At 43.3% G+C, this 24,055-nt stretch overlaps 1 protein-coding gene and 2 long non-coding RNA genes across 6 annotated transcripts; 1 reads left to right on the top strand and 2 right to left on the bottom strand.

Moving 5' to 3' along the window:
- The first annotated feature begins 7,154 nt into the window (after positions 1–7,154).
- On the top strand, positions 7,155–23,658 carry LOC117185787 (neuropeptide-like 1). 3 transcript variants are annotated; one of them, XM_033397983.1, is made up of 5 exons: positions 7,155–7,510; positions 19,763–19,882; positions 20,008–20,692; positions 20,985–21,250; positions 22,642–23,658. In XM_033397983.1, the coding sequence occupies exons 1-5, from the start codon at positions 7,439–7,441 to the stop codon at positions 22,984–22,986; spliced, it is 1,488 nt and encodes a 495-aa protein (XP_033253874.1). In that variant the 5' UTR covers positions 7,155–7,438; the 3' UTR covers positions 22,987–23,658. The 3 variants fall into 3 exon arrangements, with proteins under 3 accessions (XP_033253874.1, XP_017150629.2, XP_033253875.1); XM_017295140.2 differs by having other exon boundaries at positions 20,985–21,256; positions 22,642–22,730; XM_033397984.1 differs by lacking the exon at positions 20,985–21,250 and having other exon boundaries at positions 22,642–22,792.
- LOC117193238 lies at positions 8,695–9,211 on the bottom strand. Its single transcript, XR_004474547.1, has 2 exons — positions 8,889–9,211; positions 8,695–8,830 (listed from the first exon to the last, which is right to left on the bottom strand). It is a non-coding gene; the product is annotated as an uncharacterized LOC117193238 (long non-coding RNA).
- Positions 12,304–12,650, bottom strand: LOC117193237. 2 transcript variants are annotated; one of them, XR_004474546.1, is made up of 3 exons: positions 12,638–12,650; positions 12,526–12,571; positions 12,304–12,419 (listed from the first exon to the last, which is right to left on the bottom strand). It is a non-coding gene; the product is annotated as an uncharacterized LOC117193237 (long non-coding RNA). The 2 variants fall into 2 exon arrangements; XR_004474545.1 differs by lacking the exon at positions 12,638–12,650 and having other exon boundaries at positions 12,526–12,616.
- Positions 23,659–24,055: the final 397 nt, after the last annotated feature.

The following is a 24,055-nucleotide window of genomic DNA, read 5'->3' as shown; positions in this document are numbered from 1 at the left end:
TCTAACTTTTAGGGACAGCGGCTTATATTGGACTTTATTCCGAATAACGTCGGACGCGCAACTTCCCCCTATGCAGCTAACTGAAGCTCCAGTATCCATTAGTCCTATGACTGGTTTACCAAAAAGCATAATCTGAGCATGGGGTCGTAAATCATTTGGTTTTCCAACTACAGAAGCTAAGAGCAGTCTTTTCTCAAGTTTGCAATGTTTCTTAAAATCGCTTCTTCGGCGCTGGGATCGATTTGGAGGGCTAGCAAGGTGGTCAGCGTATACGCTGTTTGACACGTCTGGTATAATAAGGTCAGTGGAAGGAGAAGAATTGATCACTCGGTATTGGTCGCTTGGTTGACCAGTTGTTTGCGTGCACTTTTCGGCGGTGCACGCGACAACGAGTTTTTTGCCGTGTGGGGGTTGCACTTCCTGCAACTAGGCTTATAAGTATCGGCCCTGCCACAACCATAGCAAAATACCCTACGTTCGGCCATGCACTCTTGGTATCGATGGCCTTTGCCACCGCAATTCCAACAGACGAACTCTACGGCTGATACTTCCAGATCTTCTTCTTCACCTACTTCTTCACTATCTGGGGCAATAGATTCGTCTAATATAGCATTGACTTGGCGGCGTGGTAAAGTTCGGGGGGCCGCCAGGGGAGGCTTGGTTTTAGCTACGGACTGCATGAATATTTCTCGCGTTCGGACCAGGTGACGTAAGGATTTCACCGTCGCAGCCGACTCATATAAAATTTCATGCTGTATCTCAGCCAAAAGGTTTGCTCGCAGTGTCTCAACTAAGTCTGCCTCAGACATGGGCTCAGACAGTTTATCTGCCAATGCGGCAATTACGCCATAAAAATCATCAAAGGACTCGTTTGTTTGCTGTTTCCTTAATTCGATCTCTGTTCTGATATTCCTATCTGTTCTATCGTCTTTAAATTGGCCACGCAAGGCTAGGCATAGATCTGCCCAACGGACTTCAGGGACACTTTTATGATACCGCCAAAACCACTCGCTGGCGCTTCCATCAAAGAGGTTACTGGCGTATCGAGCTGTTATTTCAAAGTTACCGTCCAAAGTTTGCTTTGTAAGTGCTTCAATACGGTAAATGAAGTCCTCAATCGACATACCAGCCTTTCCCGTAAACCGCAGTTTCCAATTAGACATTATCTGGCTAACACGATCTGCCCGAAGGGATGAAGCGGAGGAACCTGTGGAAACTCCTGAGCCAACATTACGGGTTTGCCCCAAATTCGAGGGTGACGAACTATTTCCCGATTGATTAATCCCCGGCACTGGTACCTGTTCACTAGTGGACAGCCGAAAAAGTTGCTCGATCATTTGCTGTTCTAGTTCTGCTACCGGTTGCATCCGAGCTGCATTTATGTTCGGGGAGGGTACAGATGCCGTACTTTGAAGTCCATTGGAAATGGCTCGAACTAGCCGGTTAGTTTGATCAGCCATGCTGGTCGCCAAAATTCGGGTTTGCTCTACCATAGCTACTCTAATCGCGTCCACTATGGACTGCTGTATAGTTTCCGCCATAGTGGCCTGATTCTGTTGAGGGTCGACGGAGATTGGAGACCTGTTGGCATTCTCTGAGTTAGCCATCTCAAGAGGGCTTAACGCTTCAACTCTTTTGCTTGGACTTCTAGTCTGAAGGGACTGAGTAACAGATGGCATTCGTGCTCTAGACGTAGACGGACCAATGGGACTAAGATTCTCAGCTGAGGCCGATGTGATGTTCAGGTCTTGCTGACAAGTGGGACACTTCCGTTTGTTACCACTTTTAGCGGTGAAGCACACTCTGTGGAAGGTGTGCCCACAACTGGCCGACAATAGTTGTATCTGGTAAACGATTACTTCGGAGCAAATTTGGCAATGTTTCCCCGTGTCTTCTGAGAGGGCTAAATTCTCCGTACTACGAGACACCACCATTTCGGTTTGGGCACCACCAAGTATGAATATATTAGATATATATAGCAAATGCAAAAAAAATAATACAAAAAAAAGTCACAGTCAATAGATATGTAGATATCAAAACAGTTTAGGAGCCATGCAATCGTTTTTTGGGTAGGAATAGAGTAAAGCGGATTGCATTGTTTTCGGGTAGGGAAGGGACAGGAATAGGGTAATCTACTTATAACTGAAATCTGCCTCACAAGTTAATCCGTGGCAGGATAAATAATCCCTCATCCAGCGAAATCTAAAAGGTCAGATCAGAAGTATTGGGGCTGAGAAAGGTGCTGGATTAGTTCCACTAATCATCAGGTAGTATGGGAGTCCGATGTCACCTAGGCTTACCGAGGCTTGCAACCTCAGTAATCTTCTCAGGGGTTCCTCGGGACAGCCAAAACCCAGTTAATTAGGGGCAATCTTCGTAGAATTTCATCATAAACGATTTGGAATGCGCTCTCCTTTCCTGCAGTAGTGTTCTCGCTTAGCTCCTATAACAATCTTCAACTAGTTGATAGGCTAAGCTCGACCCACGGAGTTATACCCAATATAAGTTATAACACTTCCAGTGTATCGGACCTACTGCACGCCAATATACCCTGCACGATACTAGGCCCTGTAGGCCATGATGAGCTTACACGGATCCACAGTATCCACTGGATAAGTTGCAGAGGAAAGACGAGCAAAAAACCGCAAAAAAAACGGTCTGGCAAGGATAAAAGTCAGGTGTTACGTTTGACCAAGTTATTTCTTTAAATGGGGCAAGCCGGATCGGCCCCACGTTGGGCGCCAAAATAAGATAAATGTAGCATATCACATACAACGATTGTTGTGTGTGGCGGTGCCACTCGAGCTGGTCGGGGGTGTATCGGGCAGGACTGGTGCACGCGCTGGCTCCGGCTGTATGATCGGTAGTATGGGGGGGTTCCTATACTGGTCCTTTCCTATACGTGCTCGCGTCGATACCTTATCTTATTATTATTTTTTTCGCGTGCGATACCCTGCGTATGACCGTATGACTAGTGTTAGGGGGTTGGGGAAGGAGGATGAGGAGGCTGGGGGAATTAGAAGGGACAAAGGAATTAAGGGGACAGGGAAGTGGGCTTCCGCGTTGCATATCCGAACCGACGGGTAGCTGTGCTGGTGTTGGATGCAACAGCCATGGCCCTCCCAACCTTGATCATCCTAATTCCGAAGAAAATATGGCTTATGGATGATCCCTTTTCTCGCCGGGGGTCATACCTCACTCTCCCTCATCGATCCCTGCATGGCTCCTAAACAAAAATCTTCTAACAATTCATTTCCAAATCTTTAACAATATTTATTTTTATCGATAGTGCCTAAAGCTAAATACATGGGTAGAAGGAAAATGATATATAGTTATGGGGTGAGTATAAGCTAGGGCAATAAGAGAATTAAAACTATAGGAATAATAATTTTAAATAATAGGAATAAAATATATGATCTCAAAAACAGGTGGTAGGGTACTGGGAATAATTTAACGAATAATAACAATAATAATGAATATTTAAGTAGGAACTTTTGTAATTTAAGATTTCTTCATTTTCGGTATTTTTGTATTAATGCAGAAGTAAGGGTAACTAATCACCGTCGCATAGGTGTGAAGCACCTGCTGCCGCTGATCTGCGCTAAAGCTTACAGCTTCCAAAGCTCTTGAGCTTTGCGTGGGCTTAAGGCCTCTTTACAACAAAAAAAAAGCTCCAACATAATTTAGGGAAAAATCAAAGACTACGGGCGACCGGGCTCATGTATGGTTTTTTCTTTTGTCTCTTTATGTTAAAAGTTTATAAACGTTAACTGGGAGTTTGTTCACTTACGTACTTTCATGTTCCGGCCACGTCCAAAAGATCTTTCGGCGAGGGGAATACCTGTAAGTTTTAGAGAGAGAGCACACACACATGCACACGCATGACCACGGCTAACACCAGATTATCTTGATCTTCTTTTTCTTTTTGTTTAGGGTTTTTTTTTTTTGAGCATATATAGTTCATAAATCAAATTATTCCATCTTTAACTTCTATATTTTATACTTTATTCAATATTTATTCGTTTATTTAGATTCGTTGGGGTAGGTCTTGATCCATAGACCAAGGTGTGGGCGCACGGAAAAAGCTCCAAGCAGCTGGTTTCGTTTTATATGCACAAAGGGGTCAACGGCCTAACAAGCGCACATAAGTTCTTTGGGAATAAACGCACAATGGGCCACAAGAGCATCATACGAGTTCTGCCCGTTCCGTTGGGGTTTATTTAATACATTTAACCTTCACATGTCATGATCTGGCTTTTAGGTTAGGGCGAAGCACGGTGACAAAAAAAATTCGGGTCAGGGTCTCTTTTTCCTTGGACGGGTCTGGTTATTCCTGGCAAGGAAGATCACTTGGCACTTTTTGTTTAAGGCTCTTGGCCCGGTGGCTGGATGGCTCACTCTCGGTCGCGACGGCTCGCGTTGGGGCGGCGAAGAGCTCGCTGCTGCCGGCGCTAAAGCTCGGAAACGGCTGAGGGGCCGCTCTCTGTCGGCGCTGAAGCTCGGGAACTGCTGAAGGGCTCGCTGTGGTGGATGGCGTTGGGGCTTTAGGTGGAGCTTCCCAACTCTACGGTGGACCGCGTTGGCGGAGGGCGTTGGGGCGTTGGGTGGAGCTTCCCAACTCTACGGTGGCCCGCTTTGGGGCGATCGTCAGAAAATTCGCACCATCCTCTGCCCCGTGGATCGGGGATTGGTTTCTCGTCTGGGTGGATGGGGTCTTTCTTCCGAAAGGCCGGCGGATCGTGCTGGTCTCCCAAGAACTTTTATTTGATTTTTTCCTTTTATTAATTTTTTTTTTTTTTGAGCTGGATAAGTACGTCCGTACTGTTCGGATACCACGAGGAGAGAGACAGCTGCTTCTCCCGGAAATCAAGGCCTCATCCCCTCGTTCTTCCCTTTTTCTTTTTCGATTTGTCAAAATGACAGTGGGAGGAGGAGGCCGATTAAAACGTCAGCCAAACAAAATAATATGGGCAGCCCACGGTGACGAAGCGCACCCAGTAGATGGCGTGTTAAAAGCTTAGCTTTCTTGGACCCAACAGAAGACTTAGCCTATTCGCGTAGCATAATTTTAGGGAAAATTAAGACGTCGATGCAAACAATTTTTTCTTACAACAAGCGCACTACACGTTGTGAGTTGCTGCGTACACCTCAACTCTACATTTATACCCGATACTTAGTCAGTAGGGCTCTCCTCCGGCAGACACAGCTAATATTAAACGACACGACAAAGAGTGCGTGCGAGTGAGACAGAAAATCAGTCTGAGCGTGACCTCGGGCGCTGCGTAGCCAGTGCAAATTGATTTGTTCCTTTTGGCTATAAAAATTATCTGATCTGATCCAGATTCAGCAATCTGATAGATATGGTCATTATCTATGATTCTGCGTTTCTAGTTTTCTTGAATCTGCAATATTGTGGATGCAACAGATTTTCGTCCTTTGTGTGGGCGGAAGGGCGTGGGGCGAAATTTTGAGATAAACGTTTTATAGTGAAATCTAACAGGAGTGCGGATACCAAATTTGGTTACTCTAGCTTTAATAGTCTCTGAGATCTAGGCGCTAATGTTTTACTCTAAGCAAAGCCACCTATGCTACGTGTGTGTTAGAGAGAGACAGGGCGAGAAAAAATGAAATTGTTTTCTTGATGCTGGCTATAATAATAATACGATCCAACTCAGACTCTGCAGTCTAAAAGATATGGTCATTCTCTACGATTCTGCGTTTTTGGTTTTCTCATATCTTTAAAATTGTGGATGCCACAGATTTTCGTCCTTTGTGGGGGCGGAAGTGGGCGGGGCGACGTTTTGAAATATTTTTATAGCAGTGACATATTACAGAAGTCTGGATCCAAAACATCGTTGCTCTAGCTCTTATAGTCTTTGAGCACTAGGCGCTAATAGGGACGGATTGACGGACAGACGGACGGACGGACGGACGGACGGACAGACGGACAGACAGACAGGGCTCAATCGACTCGGCTATTGATGCTGATCAAGAATATATATACTTTATGGGGTCGGAAACGATTCCTTCTGGACGTTACACACATCCATTTTCACCACAAATCTAATATACCCCAATACTCATTTTGAGTATCGGGTATAATTAAGCCACAAGAACTCGACCCCTAGTTAAGAGAAGAAAAGTCAAAGACCATAAATGTACTCAATCCTAAAGGATTCCTTTAGGAAGCTCCGATTGTATGTGTGGTTTTAAACATTCAATAATAAAATATATTTCAAAAACGGAAAACCTGCATTGCCTTATCTTCCAGTCAATTTACAGCCGGAAAGTTTCATCAAAGAACAGCGACAGAAATATTAGATGCCCAATGATAAGCAAAACGGATAATTATTGAAAGTTTCATCAAAGAACAGCGACTGAAATATGAGATGCCAAATGTTAAAGCAACGGGAATTATAATTGAAAAGTATTTGCCAGCTTCTGCGACCAGTCTCTGTCCCGTACGTACCTTTGCGAGTCCCCGTCCAAACTTTATGTGTCATATATTTCAAAAACTTTGCAAGTTTATGATGCGCCCAAATGCTTACCAGTCTGGCCCTGCGTTCTCCCGACACCCATGCAAACCCCTAACGGTGGTCCCACAGTGCGTATGTGCAACTCGAATTTCCTCTTCCGGCTCGGCTTCGCTTTTAATTGTGAGCCCAGCGCTGCGCAAGTGCTCTGGCCAGCTGCTTGGATGGCGATGGTGTCTGGCCAACGAATGATGGTACCTCCGAGAACGCGGACACATGAGAAATGCCGCAAGAGAGTTGAAATTGTACTCTCTTCGATTGGTCCCTAAGAGAGTGAAGGACAGTGGGCCAACGTGGAAATATGTGTTCTGTTCGGCTTCGTGCACGAAAGTTCCATCGTGTCCACTGTGCTGCGCGCTTGGCCTCAATACAATTGGCTCGCCAACAAGTAACATTTGGCTTACAGCCTGCTATGACGTCATTACCTACATAGGCGCCCACGAAACAGGACATTCCACGGGCTGTAACGCCGCCCGCAACCAGCAACCAGCAACAGTTGACGGCAGTTATCCGAGCCCCGCAAAGATTCAAAAGCTCCCGAGAGAGCAGCTGCCCGCGAGAGAGGAGCAGCTTATCCGTGGAGCCGCTCGGGTATAAAAAGTCGAGTGTCCTGGCAAATGGTAAGCAGTCGAGCGAACGACTCCGTTGCGAACGCGTCTACAGAAGCTGAGTTACTGAAAAGCTACGCGTTGTCCGTTACCGTTTCCACCAGTTACCAGTTTGAATAAAAGTTCTGAGCTACTGAGTACTGAGTCCTGTGCACCTTTCGATTCGAGTGATTCGTGATTTGATTTGTGAGTGAGTCCGTGTTCCGGTACCCCTGCGGTCGTTGCCGCTGATAGAAAGAAGGAAAACCAATTAATAGAGACTTAGCCGTTGACTCTTTTCGGAGGAGGCCAGACACAATGCAGGCGGTGCACAAAACTGCACACAGCAGCAAATGGCTGATACTGTTGCTCTCAATGCTGCTCAATGCCGTAAGTCCTGGGGATTATATTTTCAATTTTCGAATTTTTTCAAATTTTCTTTGTGTTTTATGGACTGGTACAACCTCTGCCTGCTGCTGGCTGCTCGCTGCTGGCTGCCTTCTCCCAAATTTATATTTGTATTTGTTGACGTGTGTGCGGCGGGGCATGCGATTCTGGGAAATTGCTTTTTTCGCGTTTGTACGTACCATATACGTAAATATGTCGTTTCTCTGTTGGTCTACCCAGCACGGTCGAATTTGCTGCGAAGTGGAAAATGGGATATAATAAAGCTTTGGTGGCCAAAGGACTTATACAATTAGCAAAAGTTATCTCAAACAATGAAGATGTTGAGCTTTAAGAGAGGAGTGGAAGGAGGGAAGGATTTGTAATGTGTCCCGGTGTTCTGGTGTGGTAGCTTTCGAGACGCATTCCACAAACTAGACAACTTGCATAGATGTTATGGTTAGCACTGTGTGGGATCTTTCGGCTAGGGCTCGTCGGATGGGGGGGATCTTTCAGTTGTTCCAGCTAAACACATACAAGAGATTCTGGTGCTAACCTGGCCTTTAGGTGTTATACAAATCAAATCAATAGTGCCACATGCATCGCCGCACGGAGTTAGGTCTTGTAATCTCCGCGTTTACCCACCCTACCATGTTAACTCTGCTCGCCTATTTCTTGTGTTAACCCTTAAACCTCTATATGTTCCCCCTTCCCAATACCCCTGTATAGTTATTCTACTCCAATTTCATTTTGATCAATCTTCAGTGTATTTTCATATTTTAACTCCACTCCAACTAACAACCATCCTCAGCATCACCTCAAATCTTCATAACATCTTATTTATGTACAGTTACAGCAACTTAATTTTAGGGGTTTTTTTATATATATAAAGAGGAGAAAAGTTTAGAAGAACAAATCAAATTATAAGCAAAGCGGTGTTTTTCTTACTTTTAGTGGTAGCTTACGTTTGGTTTTCCATCGCTGCAACAGGCCTGCATGCATTGATGTGTCCTAGATTAGATTATAATGTACAAAATTTAAATGCAAAAAAATAATAATAATAGCAATAGTAGCTACGGTTGAATTCAGTGGGTGTGTGTGTGTGTATCAATCATTTTCCTTGAAGACATCCGATATGGATATGTCTGTGCCTATCCAGGCCACGACATAGAATTTCAGAGGCAACTGTATGTCCTCTGCCAAGGTCAAAAATAAGGTTGATCGCAAATTTTCGTTGTGCGGCAGAAGTTTGACCTCCGTTGGATAACTTTCGTCAATATTAAATTACACTGGAGAAACCGAGATCGACTGGCAAAGCTCAGACCCCTTTTGGGGAAGAAAAATTTTATCAGCCACATGTCAAAGCGGGGGGTTATGTAATTACCTTTTGGGGCTTGAAACCGGGTTTATCTTTGGAGAATCACTGATCTTTCGGCTTTTCGGCACACTGATCTTAATTTTTGGGGCAGCTTGGCATGTGCACCCTACTTTCGACGATTTATTTATTTCAATTTTTCTTTTTTTTTCAGACACGTGTATAACCTTTTATTCTTTTCTTTTCTTTTATCTCGCCGTACCACCAAACTGACCTTCCACAATTTAGTTCCATGGATCGAATGATCCAGCGCTTGAGCTTTGATTTTGTTTCTTCATCCCATTCTAAAGCACAAGGGCTAGATAACCCACCAAAATAACCCAAAGCTCGCTCTCCCGTCAAAAGCTTTCGCCTTATTCCCGTTTATTCCCTTGCATGCAGATAAGCTACAGCTCTGTGCACAAAAATAAGTCCATCCAAATATGGGCCGTCACACCACAGGTTATTTTTAAGCTGTTCTACTTGTTCAAAATAAGCTGGAAAACGGTCATCTTTTAAGTTACGCACTTTTGTAGGTCTTTGGCATGGAACTTTCCTATCTGTTGACCATCTTCTTCTAATTCATAACAGTGGTTACCAAACTTTCGAACTACAGTTACCTTCAAAAATTTAGGAGCTAATTTTGCATTAAATGCCTTGATCTTGTTACTTTGGGCAAAGTTTCGTCTATAGACGTGTTCGCCGAGTTCGAACGTAACGTATCTTGTGCGCAAATCGTACGTTCTCTTATTGGTTTGATATGCCTTTTTTATATCAACATTCGAATCTAGACTCAGCGATATACCCCTCATTCTATCTTTAACTTTTCTTATAAAGTTACGAAAACGAACGGTATTTCTCTTAGTTCGGACACAACTGGGTTTTTTAACTAAATCGCTACCAAATATTTTTTCTCTTATTTCTTCATAGTTTCGAAGTCTTATATGATACGGGACTATTGGATATAATTTACCTTGAATATTTTTAGAATTTAAATATTTAGGAATTATATTGACTTTCGGACAGTAAGAAGAAGAATGCTCTTTATTTAATGTTGAGGATTTGAGCGGTAGCTGCTGTTCTTGTTGCCGCTCAACCGTCGGTCTTCCTGACAGGTTTCACAATTTGGTCTTATTATATTCTTAGCTCCGCAACCTAAGCAAAATATCTTCTTATCAGATTGGCAATCTGCGTGTTTATGGCCAAACCTGCGACAATTCCAGCATTGAATCTCTTCTAAGGCTCTAGTTCTTTTTAGTTCGCAAATTTCTTGCTCTCCTAGATGGTTATCTGAACGTTCTTGGTCATACTCCAATGCATTAATTTGCTTTCGTGTGTTTGCTTTCGGGTTAGCGGTGTTATACTCCTCACTAAAAGCTTCTCGTCTAAGGACTAATTTTCTCAACTGGCTAACCGAATTGATTTCTATATAAAACACCTCCTTTCTCATAAACGGTCTCAGATTTCGTTTCAGAATTGACGTTAGTTGACTCTCGCTAATAGGGTATTGTAAGCGATCTACTAAATGCATAACTCCGTTATGAAATTCATAAAAACTTTCGCTGATTTGCTGCTTGCGATCTCTTATCAATTCTCTCACGTCATCGTCAAATAGCGGTTCAAGAAAATAGGAATTCAGCGACTTACAAATATCGGACCAGTTTACTTTGTCTACAGTGCGTCTGTATCTCCAGAACCATTCACTTGCTCGGCCACTAAAGAGAATATGAATGTGTTCGCACAACACTTCAAAGTTTCCTCGTAAGCTATCATTTGTCAAAGCTGTAATCATGTATATGAACTTCCCTACCGGCATACCATTGCGTGAGCCATTATACTGCACTTTCCAGCTACTAATCAAATTTGCTACTTTTCCCACATCGCGACTTAGATTGAAACTACCATTTCTCTCCGGTAGATTGTTACTATTTCTATATTCATTGGGTATGAAGGTGGGTACGTCTCTTTCTAGATTAAGTGACGAAGCTCTAGTAGTTCTTCTTCCCCAATCAGGTTCATTGTTATTTTCATTATCATCTGCATTGGTATGGAAGTTAGGTATTGCATCCGTTCTTCCTGCCCTGTCTGTTGTTAACTTAGAAATTTGACGAGACAGTTCCGAGATCATGGACTGCATTTGACTAATTTGCGAAGTTATTCGATGATCTACCTGTGATAATATTCTCTGCTCTAAGAAACCTACATCTTGGTTTGGGTTATCCGCAGAAGCAGAATTAGACAATACGTTACTGTTATCCTCGAGATCTACTATCTCATTTGATTGCTGCGACTGTCTCTTTTTCTTCTTTTGACTATTAGTTAACAGAATCCTCTCCAAACTATTTGTTTCCAGGTTCAGATTGTGGTCGGCAACATTTTCGGAAAGAACCTCTAATAAACTGTTCCTTGTAACATTGTTTTGACATGTTGGGCAAGATCGCGACTTATCAAGCCAATTCAAAATGCATGTTCTATGGAAAATATGTTTACATCGTGTTATGAGTTTTAAATCCAATGAAATCATTGGGTGTGAACAGACTCTGCAAACCTGTTCATTATTTGTGGATGTGGTCATATCTAAGCTTTGTCTTACGGCCATGGTGCACACACAAATCAATCTTTAAGAATTTTACCGAATAAATGCTCGAAAATGTCAAATTCACTCCAAAAATAAACTATACGGATCAAGGGTATTGAGATTTGGAACATACAAAGATTATGGCAATACATATCACACCATGACTTGTTCCCAAAATATACTATTAAAAAAAAATATTGTCTTCAACACGAGCTGAAGCTTCAGAAAAAAAATATACCAATTGTTCCGGGCAGCAAGATTTAATGACTAGCATTCTAAATCTTAAAGATTTCCACAGACATTAATACAATTTTCTTCCACTTAGCTCCTGGCACGCATATAGACCCGATGCTCCCTCATCGTTTCGGACAGAATGGACTGTGACTTGCACCAACCATTGCAGTTTTCCAGAAAGGAAACAAAAGCAAAAATTCTATATGCTGACAATAACTGAGACACAAAGTTTTGCTACGGTTGTTGTTGTATCGTGCCCCACGTTGGGCGCCACTTTTGTAATGTGTCCCGGTGTTCTGGTGTGGTAGCTTTCGAGACGCATTCCACAAACTAGACAACTTGCATAGATGTTATGGTTAGCACTGTGTGGGATATTTCGGCTAGGGCTCGTCGGGGGATCTTTCAGTTGTTCCAGCTAAACACATACAAGAGATTCTGGTGCTAACCTGGCCGTTAGGTGTTATACAAATCAAATCAATAGTGCCACATGCATCGCCGCACGGAGTTAGGTCTTGTAATCTCCGCGTTTACCCACCCTACCATGTTAACTCTGCTCGCCTATTTCTTGTGTTAACCCTTAAACCTCTATATGTTCCCCCTTCCCAATACCCCTGTATAGTTATTCTACTCCAATTTCATGTTGATCAATCTTCAGTGTATTTTCATATTTTAACTCCACTCCAACTAACAACCATCCTCAGCATCACCTCAAATCTTCATAACATCTTATTTATCTACAGTTACAGCAACTTAATTTTAGGAGTTTTTTTATATATATAAAGAGGAGAAAAGTTTAGAAGAACAAATCAAATTATAAGCAAAGCGGTGTTTTTCTTACTTTTAGTGGTAGCTTACGTTTGGTTTTCCATCGCTGCAACAGGCCTGCATGCATTGATGTGTCCTAGATTAGATTATAATGTACAAAATTTAAATGCAAAAAAATAATAATAATAGCAATAGTAGCTACGGTTGAATTCAGTGGGTGTGTGTGTGTGTATCAATCATTTTCCTTGAAGACATCCGATATGGATATGTCTGTGCCTATCCAGGCCACGACATAGAATTTCAGAGGCAACTGTATGTCCTCTGCCAAGGTCAAAAATAAGGTTGATCGCAAATTTTCGTTGTGCGGCAGAAGTTTGACCTCCGTTGGATAGCTTTCGTCAATATTAAATTACACTGGAGAAACCGAGATCGACTGGCAAAGCTCAGACCCCTTTTGGGGAAGAAAAATTTTATCAGCCACATGTCAAAGCGGGGGGTTATGTAATTACCTTTTGTGGCTTGAAACCGGGTTTATCTTTGGAGAATCACTGATCTTTCGGCTTTTCGGCACACTGATCTTAATTTTTGGGGCAGCTTGGCATGTGCACCCTACTTTCGACGATTTATTGATTTCAATTTTTCTTTTTTTTTTCAGACACGTGTATAACCTTTTATTCTTTTCTTTGCTTTTATCTCGCCGTACCACCAAACTGACCTTCCACAATTTAGTTCCATGGATCGAATGATCCAGCGCTTGAGCTTTGATTTTGTTTATTCATCCCATTCTAAAGCACAAGGGCTAGATAACCCACCAAGATAACCCAAAGCTCGCTCTCCCGTCAAAAGCTTTCGCCTTATTCCCGTTTATTCCCTTGCATGCAGATAAGCTACAGCTCTGTGCACACAAATAAGTCCATCCAAATATGGGCCGTCACAGAATGTACGCATTTGAGCTAATAATCCAGTCAAAATATTCAAGAAATCATCCTCTGAGAACATGAGGCAACCATTTCAAAATGAGAGTGTCCACTTACCATTAATTAGATTGTCAGAAAATACGAAAGTGTTGGCAGCTGCTCAGCTGGAGACCGAGAGCCAACAAGAGGACCAAATTGGACTCCATTTTTCAGGGCACTTTGTAGTAATTTATATTTGCCAATGCCACGCCTTCCCCCGACATTTGTCTTCTGCAACAGTTGCCATTGCGGTTGAAACAACGTCGTGGTCAGCACACTTCCGCGGTGGGGCGACACATGCGGTCCAAAAGTGAAATTTTTCAGTCTTTTGTTTTTTATTGCCATATCCGTATGTATGTGGAATGCATGGAGATTTCTATTGTCTGTTGGTGGCATTTGCCGACATTTTCCAGCATTGCTGCCAGGTCCTTGATGGCCGTTCGTCATAGCTGGCTGCCTGACTGCACGCGAAAACTGCACTGACAAATTATTATTCTCTGGCATACGACTTTTTGTCGATCTCACAACTCAAACTACAGTCCAAAAATACTTCACAGTTTCACTGGTTTAATGGTTTAAGCGATTTAACCCCATTCGAGGGAATGCTGCTTAGAACTGAAGGAAATTGCGGTTTAGTTGTTCCCAAGTTTCTGGCTTCTGGCTTCTGGCTATTCCAGAAACAATGCAGAGAGACAGCTTAAGTGCTTTTGGGATGGACAATTATTGAGCCTATTTGCGGGGAAAGTGGCATAAATGCTTCCAACGCTTTAAAGGGATTTAGGTCTAGTTTTAGAAACCAGAATTTACTTTGTCAATGGATATTCAATATGGAATACATAAATTTCTTAATGATAATGCACCACCACGGAAAGGACAATGACTCAGCCAGCAAATGGAAGGGAAACGGATACGAGTGAATGAGGGAGTCATCCTGTTGTGTGGGAGCCTCCCACATGCAGGATGCGAGATGCGCGATCTATGACGCATCACATCACCCGTCAACGTCAACCGCGAAAGCGGTACCGTGGAAAAAATTTCTAAAATTAGAACAGGCATCGATTAGTGCTGCACGCAGCGCATCATCTGCACCGAATCGATAGCAATTAAAACTGATTCCCTTCATGCCCATCACTCAAAACGAAATCGCGGAAATGACATCAACAGCGGAAAAATTTCCAAAGTTAATTATTTCAGGCAGGCAAAACGCGCATATCTAGTGGGGATGTGCTACACACATAAAAACGAGGGAACGTTGTGAGTTGCTGCGGACACCGCAACGCTACGGTTATACCCGATACTAAGTCAGTATGGCTCTCCTCCGGCAGACGCCGCTAATATTAAACGACACGACAAAGAGTGCGTGCGAGAGAGACAGAAAATCAATCTGAGCGTGACGTCGGGCGCTGCGTAGCCACTGCAAATGGATTTGTTCCTATTGGCTATAAAAATGATCTGATCTGATCCAGATTCAGCAATCTGATAGATATGGTCATTATCTATGATTCTGCGTTTTTGGTTTTCTCATATCTTTAAAATTGTGGATGCCACAGATTTTCGTCCTTTGTGGGGGCGGAAGTGGGCGGGGCGAAGTTTTGAAATATTTTTGTAGCAGTGACATATCACAGAAGTCTGGATCCAAAACATCGTTGCTCTAGCTCTTATAGTCTTTGAGCACTAGGCGCTGAAGGGGACGGACAGACGGACAGACGGACGGACGGACAGACAGACAGGGCTCAATCGACGGACAGCCGAGCGGAACGGAACGGAACGACGGACAAACACACACACATTGTATACAGATTAATTTTATATTATATTAGTTTTCTCGAATGTGCAATATTGTGGATGCAAAAGATTTTCGTCTTTTGTGTGGGCGGAAGGAGGTGGGACGAAATTTTGAGATACACGTTTTATAGTAAGATCTAACAGGAGTGCGGATACCAAATTTGGTTACTCTAGCCATAATAGTCTCTGAGATTTTTGAATATCCCCAGATTTTCGTCCTTTGCGGGGGCGGAAGGGGGTGTGGCGAAATTTTGAAACAAACTCGTATCGGTCCGATATATTAGGAGTGTGGATACCAAATTTGGTTGCTCTAGCTTTTGTAGTCTCTGAGATCTAGGCGCTAATGTTTTACTCTAAGCAAAGCCGCCTATGCTATGTTAGAGAGAGACAGGGCGAGAAAAAATGAAATTGTTTTCTTGATGCTGGCTATAATAATAATACGATCCAATTTCGCAGTCTTAAAGATATGGTCATTCTCTACAATTCTACGTTTTTGGTTTTCTCATATCTTTAAAATTGTGGATGCCACAGATTTTCGTCTTTTGTGGGGGCGGAAGTGGGCGGGGCGAAGTTTTGAAATATTTTTGTAGCAGTGACATATCACAGAAGTCTGGATCCAAAACATCGTTGCTCTAGCTCTTATAGTCTTTGAGCACTAGGCGCTGAAGGGGACGGACAGACGGACAGACGGACGGACGGACAGACAGACAGGGCTCAATCGACTCGGCTATTGATGCTGATCAAGCATATATGTATATACTTTATGGGGTCGGAAACGATTCCTTCTGGACGTTACACACATCCACTTTTACAAAGAATCTAATATACCCCAATACTCATTTTGAGTATCGGGTATAATTATTTCGCAATGTCCGAAATCTTTATAGACACAAATTCATTCAAAGAAGGTTAATCTCTATTTGGGAATCAGAATTATTAATACAAAGAAAAACTGTTCTATGGAACAGATCCATCTTCCATCATTTGAAAGCCCTCGCGCTTGAATATTTTGCTTTGCTAGACATTTTATCCCTGGATTCCCTGGAACTCGCGATATTACAATGAGAAAAGAAGAAAAAAAAAAAAAATACTTTGTGCAAACATCGCATTATATGCGAAGGCAGGAAAATGTAATGCAAATATGTACTTAGACGTGTGTATGTTCGAATGCTGGAAGGGAAATCTGGAAACATATTAATATCCTCTCATGTTTCGATTGCCGCGCCAGTTGTGCGTTTACATTTTCATTACAATGCCAGAGAGTCAAATGGATTTCAACAGGGCACAATGGTAATAAATTGTACCACACCCACGAGGATAGGGGTGGGGATTGCCGGATGCTGGTCCATTACCTCAGCCCACATTTCGCGCCGGTAGCCTGGCTCTTCGCTTTGTCTATTGCCAGAGCCGAAAAATCATTTGTTGCTTTTACGCTCCAGAAAATATTCGAGAGTAAAACGAAGTACACATTTTGGTCCTTGAGATGGCCTTAAGATACGCGGATGCGTTTCAAATTCCTAGAATCGTCTGAGTGCTGTTTGCCTGCAGATAGGCCACGACCATGAAAGTTATGTAAACATATTCAAATCTACACCATAGTTTTTAAGCCTCTTCTCGCCAGTTTGTTTGAGTTTCAGACTGATTCGCACTTTGCTAGCCCCCGAAAAGCGGCACAATGGAAAACTTTATTGATTATTCCATAAAGTAGTTGACACGGTCAGGGGCTATCAATTCAATCTGTGCTATTTCCACAATGTGGGATGCGTGTCCGTGTATGGATCCATTGTCAAGGCCTGTTTGGGTTTCAGTAATTACTGCCATTGTGTGTGTGGATTGTTTCAGCTTTTTCATGTTCATGTAAAGCGATAAAGGGAGTTCCAAGTGGGTTTCATGGCATCCACGGGCAATTACAGAATGTCGGATGACATTTCAAACCAAATGCCAGATGGACATTATGGTAGATGTAGTGGAAATAAATGTGCAGGCGGAGAACCGAAATTAAAGGGAAGGGAAAGGAATAAACATGAAAAGCAAAAACTAGGCGGCATAATGTTTTAATCGAAATGTACTCAAAAAATTAATTATCTCCGTCCTTCTATAACTTATATCAAAAAGGGAAATTCTTCAGCAGGAACCCCGTCCTTTTATCCTTCAATGTGAAAAACATTCCCGTAGAATACATAGCTTGGAACTTCGAACCTTTTTCTCAACTCACCTTTTTCTACAAATTCCAGCAACGCAATGCAGGGCTTGAGTCCCCTCCGTCGCGACTCCGACCCTCTCCGACCCGGGAAGGTCAGAGGCAGAGCACTTAAGTTTTAATATTGCACACAGCATTTATATAAGTAAAATAAAAGCCAAACGAAACAGCGTCATTAAATGTCCCAGGAGAGCGGACATGGGGGAGGCTGGCGACTCTGTTTGCCCGGTGGTCTGCGATAATATGCTTGTGGCTGGACACTGGACACTGGCGGTATACGCAGCTCAACAGGCAACAGCCAACTTAGTGAAAGAGGGGAAAATGGGAGGTCCGCTGCCCTTAGGCTCTATGTTGAGCATCATTAAGGGCAAATGTCAACAGGACTCCTCGCCAATCCGAGCAGATACTTTTGCAACTTTTCCTCTGGCCATTGCAGTTCGTGCATAATCTTATGCCCAATTAGACGAGCGATGTGGGTTCGAATCAATTGTTTGCCGTATCCTTTATTGGCCACGTCCTGTCGGCTTTCCTCTTACTGAGCGCATTGGGCACTTTGATGAAGTTTTCTGCTATTTGCGTATTCTCTTCTTTGTGCCCCATGTTCCAGTTTAATTGGATTTTCATTTAAGCGTCTTAGATTCGCAGATGTAAGGACATTACGATCAAAATCCTTTTTTATTGCGGCCCTGCGGATAAATTATTTAAATATTATCGCGAAATCAGCCCCGAAAGTGTTTTGATGTCAGAGGCAGATATAAAACTACCAGTAAAGTTGAGTTGACGCTGGGCCCGAGTAGAGAGGGGTTTAATGGCAGGGCAAAGGTAATTTTGAGTATGTTTCCAAGAGAGATCCGAAGCGCACAGTTTTAGCTTATGAGGCTTTAATAGCTTTAAATATGAGGATATTCCGAATATTTCATCTCTAGAAATGGTTCGCAGAATTAGCGAAATGAGGCGGGAAAACTTTGTCAACGGAAAATGTTAACCTCCACCCAGTGTCCCGTTTCATTTGTCCTGCCATGAATAAAGGACCTTGGACAGGTAGCACAAGACTGCCGCGCTGCGCAGTGTATCCGCTCGACATCTAGCGGTTTTGTTCGTTTGTTTAGGAAATGCCAGCCACGCAGTGGCATAGACACCAGATTCTGAAGGCCCCCATTCAGCGGCATGCACGACCAAAGGCCAAAATAAATACCAAATATGCGTATTGTCATTATGCGAATTATGGATATTCAAAGGAATATTTATGTACGGCATAATTCATGAATAAACACTTTAATTGCCTGGGCGTGACCAACAAATTTGCCCAAAACACACGATTTTTAAATGATTTGTTGCTCGCAAATCGGCGACCTCGCCACACTGGAATGATGCCACAATATACATATAGTAAATATCTCCGAAGTATATCAAATGTAGTTGACTAAACAAACACCTTCGGGGCATCATATCGAGTGCTAATAAGACATGGGCTCGGGCCTCCGGTTGCGGGTTCTGTACAAAAAGTACAACGCAGAAGCACACACGCACGAGTGCCCACAAGAGGGGTTGGGGGCTGTCAATTTCTGCTGGTGATTTACGAACTCGGGCGCCGCCAGCGAGCACATCCTAGGATACATCCTGTGCGTCCTTGCTCTGCAGAGCCTGGTCCCACTTCCGCCTTCCATTCTCCACGGCGGTCCAGTTATTAAGTTCGGAAGGAAGCATTGTCTCTTGCTCCAGTCCCCCGGCCCAAAGTTTGAGCGGAAGCCCCCACATGAGCATAAACACACACATACTCGTACGCTTAAGATATCCAGTGACTGTGAGTTATCCTTTCACATGAACGACCATTTGCCCAACAAACTGTTTCGACGTGTCTTCGCTTGTCTTGTGTACTTGCAAGGAAAAATACGTATTATGAACGTGGCTTAGATGTTCACAGACGCACTCACAGAGGCATACAAACTTTTGCCATCCAGATTATACACTTTCCACTTTCCTACTAGATGTGCGGAAAGGCATTAAAGGCAATGTGACAAGCCGATGAGAGGCTTTCGATTGCCTGTTGCTCATTCCCCAATGGCGCCCCAAAGTAGACAACTAATAAAAGCTTAAGAGATCCTTTTCTGAGAAAGAAAAGTAGGTAATTCCGAGAATGTCTCACAGTTCCGATGAAGAATGTTAGAGTCTCGATTTGTGAGCTGAGAAGTCGAGAGGACAATGCGCGCACCATCCCCACACGATTTCAAACTCAATTTAGCGCAAATAATTGCTGCGATTAAGTGGAAAACAGTTACAATCCGGAAGAAGTGTTTAAGGCGAAAACCATTTGTTGACCTGGGGGATGATGTATTTGTTAAAGTGCCTAGTCCTTTTCTCATCAATTCTGTTCTGTTACCTTTAGGCCTTTCAGCCGCGCTCGTTTGCCGTGAGTGCCACTGATGATGTTGCAAATGTGTCGCCCTGCGAGATGGAGTCCATAATAAGTCAATTGATGAACCCCAGCCCCGAGTATCAGCTACACGTAAGTCACCTGTCCCAGCTCGTATTTACCTGTGACGTGAAAGGATTTATTTACGCCAGGACAGAGCAACAGCTGCACGGGCTTTGAGTTTAAATTGCTTTTCGCCATCTTCCATCTCTCTATAGGCCTCCGCCTTGCGTAATCAGCTGAAGAAACTGCTCCATGAGCGTCAGTTGGCCGTGGGAGAGGAGCAGCCCCTGGGTGAGTACTCGGACTACATGGAGGAGGGCAAGCGCTCAGTGGCTGCCTTGGCTGCACAAGGTCTCCTGAATGCCCCCAAGAGGAGCCTGGCCACCCTGGCCAAGAACGGACAGCTGCCAACCGCGGAGCCGGGCGAGGATTACGCCGATGCAGACTCCGCTGAGCCGAGCGAGCAGAAGCGTTACATTGGTACCCTGGCCAGTGCTGGCGGATTTATGACCTACGGCAAGCGAAATGTAGGAACCCTGGCCCGCGACTTTCAGCTACCCATGCCCAATGGCAAACGCAACCTGGCCATGGTGGCGCGTCTTCAGAGTGCTCCCAGTACCCACCGGGAGCAGCCGAAGCGGAATGTGGCTGCAGTCGCCCGCTACAACTCGCAGCAGCACCACAATCAACGCGCTGGAGCCGAGAAACGGATCTTGGGGGCTCTTAAATCATCGCCGGTGCATGGTGTGCAACAGAAGCGCGAGGACGAGGAGATGATGCTGCCCGCTGCCGCCCCCGACTATGCCGATCCCATGCAGAGCTATTGGTGGTATCCAAGCTATGCTGGGTACGCCGATCTCGACTGGAACGATTACCGTCGGGCCGAGAAACGTTTCCTAGGTAAGTGCGCGGCCGTCTTGTGGTATGCCAACAAGGGGCCTGAGTCATGCAGGGTACCTGCAATTGGTCCAACATTGCAGCTTTTTTTATATTCAGTCTAACCGGAAGACGTATTTCACAGACCGATATCGATATCGACCTCGGATAGCCGGGGATGCCACTCCTTTGACTTGTTTTCTCGAATTTTTGTTAATGCAATCAGCACCTTTACCTTGCACCCTAGCTAGCTGCTATCCGGCACCTTATTAGCACAGTTTTTGTACATACGTTTATATATATTATTCCATAAAAGACACTTCCAAGGATCCCGAGTTGTTCGGCATTGAGCATGGCAATGATGCTGAGCTCAATGACGCTGTCGCTGTTGCAGCTGCAGATGTGGATGCCGATGCCGAGGAGCCGGACACGGAGGGGAACGAGCAATCGACATCGCCGCAGAAGCGTCACATTGGGGCCGTGTACCGCTCGGGCTTTCTGCCCAGCTACCGATACCTTCGCAGTCCCACTGGAGGCGGTGGCGGGCGCTTTAGTCGATCAGGACGTGACGCCAGGCAATTTGTATGAGTAAATGGCGTTCGATGGTTCGATGTGTGGTCCTTAAGTGTATTTTATTTTTTTATAATTCATTTCCTTGTGATGAATGTGATTGCCTTGCATCTTACTGTTTTTTGTTAGCTAGAATGACCTGAGAAACTGGTTGTATTATGTTTCACGAGCAGTTCATAGCACTTGCCTGCCACAGAACCCTCATCTGCGTTCTATCGCCCGGCTACTGGCTACTGGCTACTAGTTACTAGTAGTGAATGTATCTTGATTATGTCCACGTTTGTATTGAGCATGATAGACATCGATCGCCTAGTACACGTTGCATCTTATAGATTTACTGTGGAAGTTGAAAATTGTTCAAAGATTTATTTGTGCCCTTTAAAACAGGATGAATAAACCGCAAGGCGTGTTTTTCCTACACTTTTCACTTGATTATGGACTCATTTCCGTTCGCATTTTAACTTATTTCTCGGAAATTCCATTTTCTGCTTCTGACGTCCTTGCCATGGTTGCATTGGGTGTTGAGGATAACCGGCTAATTTCCGGCACATTGTCTCGTTGTTGGCTTACGCTTCATCCTCCTTAATTTCGACAGCCTGCACTTTCAGATGTTTGTCAGATGAAAAGTTTTCAGTTGCACAAAGCCTGGGCCTTAAGCGCTTTAGTTCGAGTGCTGTCGTTGTTGGTGGAATGAAAATGTAAAAGTTAATATTGCACTGGTTTATGGTATTTTCATGGAAACGTTGAAATGTTTACCGCTTGCGCTTCACCGCTTGGGCTGGTTATGCCGGAATAAAGCCTCCAAGGAGCAAGGGTATTTTTCAACAGTAACAACACATTTGAACATCGCGCCCATTTGCTACTTGGTTTTTATATATTCCCAAAAGTATGCTATGAATCTCATCACAATAGACACTACCAATAGGTGGCGCCTGCGTCTCCACAGCTTTTTTCAAAATTTGAAATTTCCCGCCATACACATCTCTTTTATTTGTATTCGCTGATCGTAAGAAATCTATTTGATTAATTCTGGCAATCGTGATTAATATTTGTATTCATATTCCTTTTCATTTGTATATAAATTCACTAAAAAACTGTTTTGGTTATTAACTTAATTAAATTATTTAAATCTCTACTCTTAATTGGCATGCTACGGCTAATTGACATGACTGACTCCATCATTCACATATCTTTTGCTTAGTTTGTTTCTTTAACTAGATAAGAACCCATTCTTCGTACCCTTCTTCTTGTAGTGGAGCTTGTATGAGACATGTCTACAATTTTCACATTGAGTCTATTAGTGCACTTTTCTTTAATGTACATCTGTAGACCTGTGATAGCCGTTCGGTTTGATGCTTTATGGGATAAGGGATAAGACTAATTGAAATCTTCTCCCCATGCAGGTCGCGTACTACCCCCAACACGAGCGACTGCGTCAACCCGCAGCCGTTTGTAAACGCTGTTTCCTACCCAATCAACCGACGATGAATTGGAGCGGTGCTGGCATACGCGGTCGTTTTCCCCAACAATTTGAGGGCGAGTCTCCGTCTCCCAGCGCCTTTTCTGCCCACATGCGAAGCATCTCCAGCAACTCGCTGCCCACGGGATCAACGAGGAGCCTCAAGCGCCCACTTTCTCGCTCTGGTGCTCCCGTGTATCCTCCCTTCCACTCCTGGGGCACTCCACCGCGCATTACAGCACTGCATCGACGCGAATTTCGACGCAACATGGACAATTACGAATACTAAATATCGACAATATACTCTCTATACAAATTACGCTATATCGATTAGAATAATACTGTTAATGTTAATGGAACTTTAAACTCTACAGATCTAATGTAGCTCCCCAAAATTAATCCACCTACTTGGCAGGCACACACAACTACCGCCGCGAGGTGTAGGTGTAGTTGTGGGTGCCCCAGTCATCAGTACGTTGTATCTGTATCGATGTATGAATAATATCTACAAAACTGAAGTAACTGATATCAGTGCAAAGCGAAAGAACGTTTAATATCAATGCAAATCATATCGCCATTTATGATTTATACACTTGAAGATGAATATTAAATTAGTGCCAATGTCGTACCTTAGCAGGAAGTGCTAGAGTCTCAATATAACTGGATCGATCAATCTAATATATCCCTTACCTGAGGATACTCTTTAGATGTATTCCATTTGAATTTCTCTCTCCCCCGTCATTATTTTTCCCCTTACTAAAAACAATATATATGGGAAAACTGCTTAACGACAATAAAACTTCGGTGAATGTCTTATATAATTATATCAATATACACGTAAACAAATACATAATACATATATGTACTTCGGACAATAAAAATAATGATATTGACAATAAAACGATGAACTATTTCAAATATTTCGAGTATTTTATTTAAAAGGTCCCTGAAAAAAAAAAAACATATTCACTGTGCGTAATTATAAGTCTGATTTTGTCAATAATTAACATACATGTTTCAACTCAAAATATTCAAAATTCAGAAGGTTAGAAAAACTGTATTTATGTATGTAAAATACCCACGGAAGCAGAGAGTTTGCTCTGGTGGAAGTACGCGTAGCATTAAAATATCAAAGTTATACACACAATATATATATATATATACGTATATGAAATACCAATCTAATAAAAATATATACATATTACTGGTTTGATCCTACACTAATGATCCAGAACTGTGTCCTATCTGAATGGGAGGATTCAACAGGCCAGACGATTCGGGAATCGTCCTTGAATGGGTAGGTATTTAGAAGCATCCATAACTTCTGAATTGTCGATTAAAAATACCCTTTATGCATA

The sequence above is a fragment of the Drosophila miranda genome (genome assembly GCF_003369915.1).
Source record: "Drosophila miranda strain MSH22 chromosome Y unlocalized genomic scaffold, D.miranda_PacBio2.1 Contig_Y2_pilon, whole genome shotgun sequence".
In the NCBI taxonomy this organism is placed as follows: domain Eukaryota; kingdom Metazoa; phylum Arthropoda; class Insecta; order Diptera; family Drosophilidae; genus Drosophila; species Drosophila miranda.
Note: the sequence above shows the minus strand (reverse complement) of the source record. Positions and strands in the feature narration are given on the sequence as shown.

Coding starts and splice junctions, on each gene's coding strand:
- LOC117185787 (XM_033397983.1), top strand. CDS start 7,439: ATGCAGGCGGTGCACAAAACTGCACACAGCAGCAAATGGCTGATACTG. Junction 7,511..19,762: donor TCTCAATGCTGCTCAATGCC/GTAAGTCCTGGG, acceptor TGTTACCTTTAG/GCCTTTCAGCCGCGCTCGTT. Junction 20,693..20,984: donor GGCCGAGAAACGTTTCCTAG/GTAAGTGCGCGG, acceptor ATTCCATAAAAG/ACACTTCCAAGGATCCCGAG.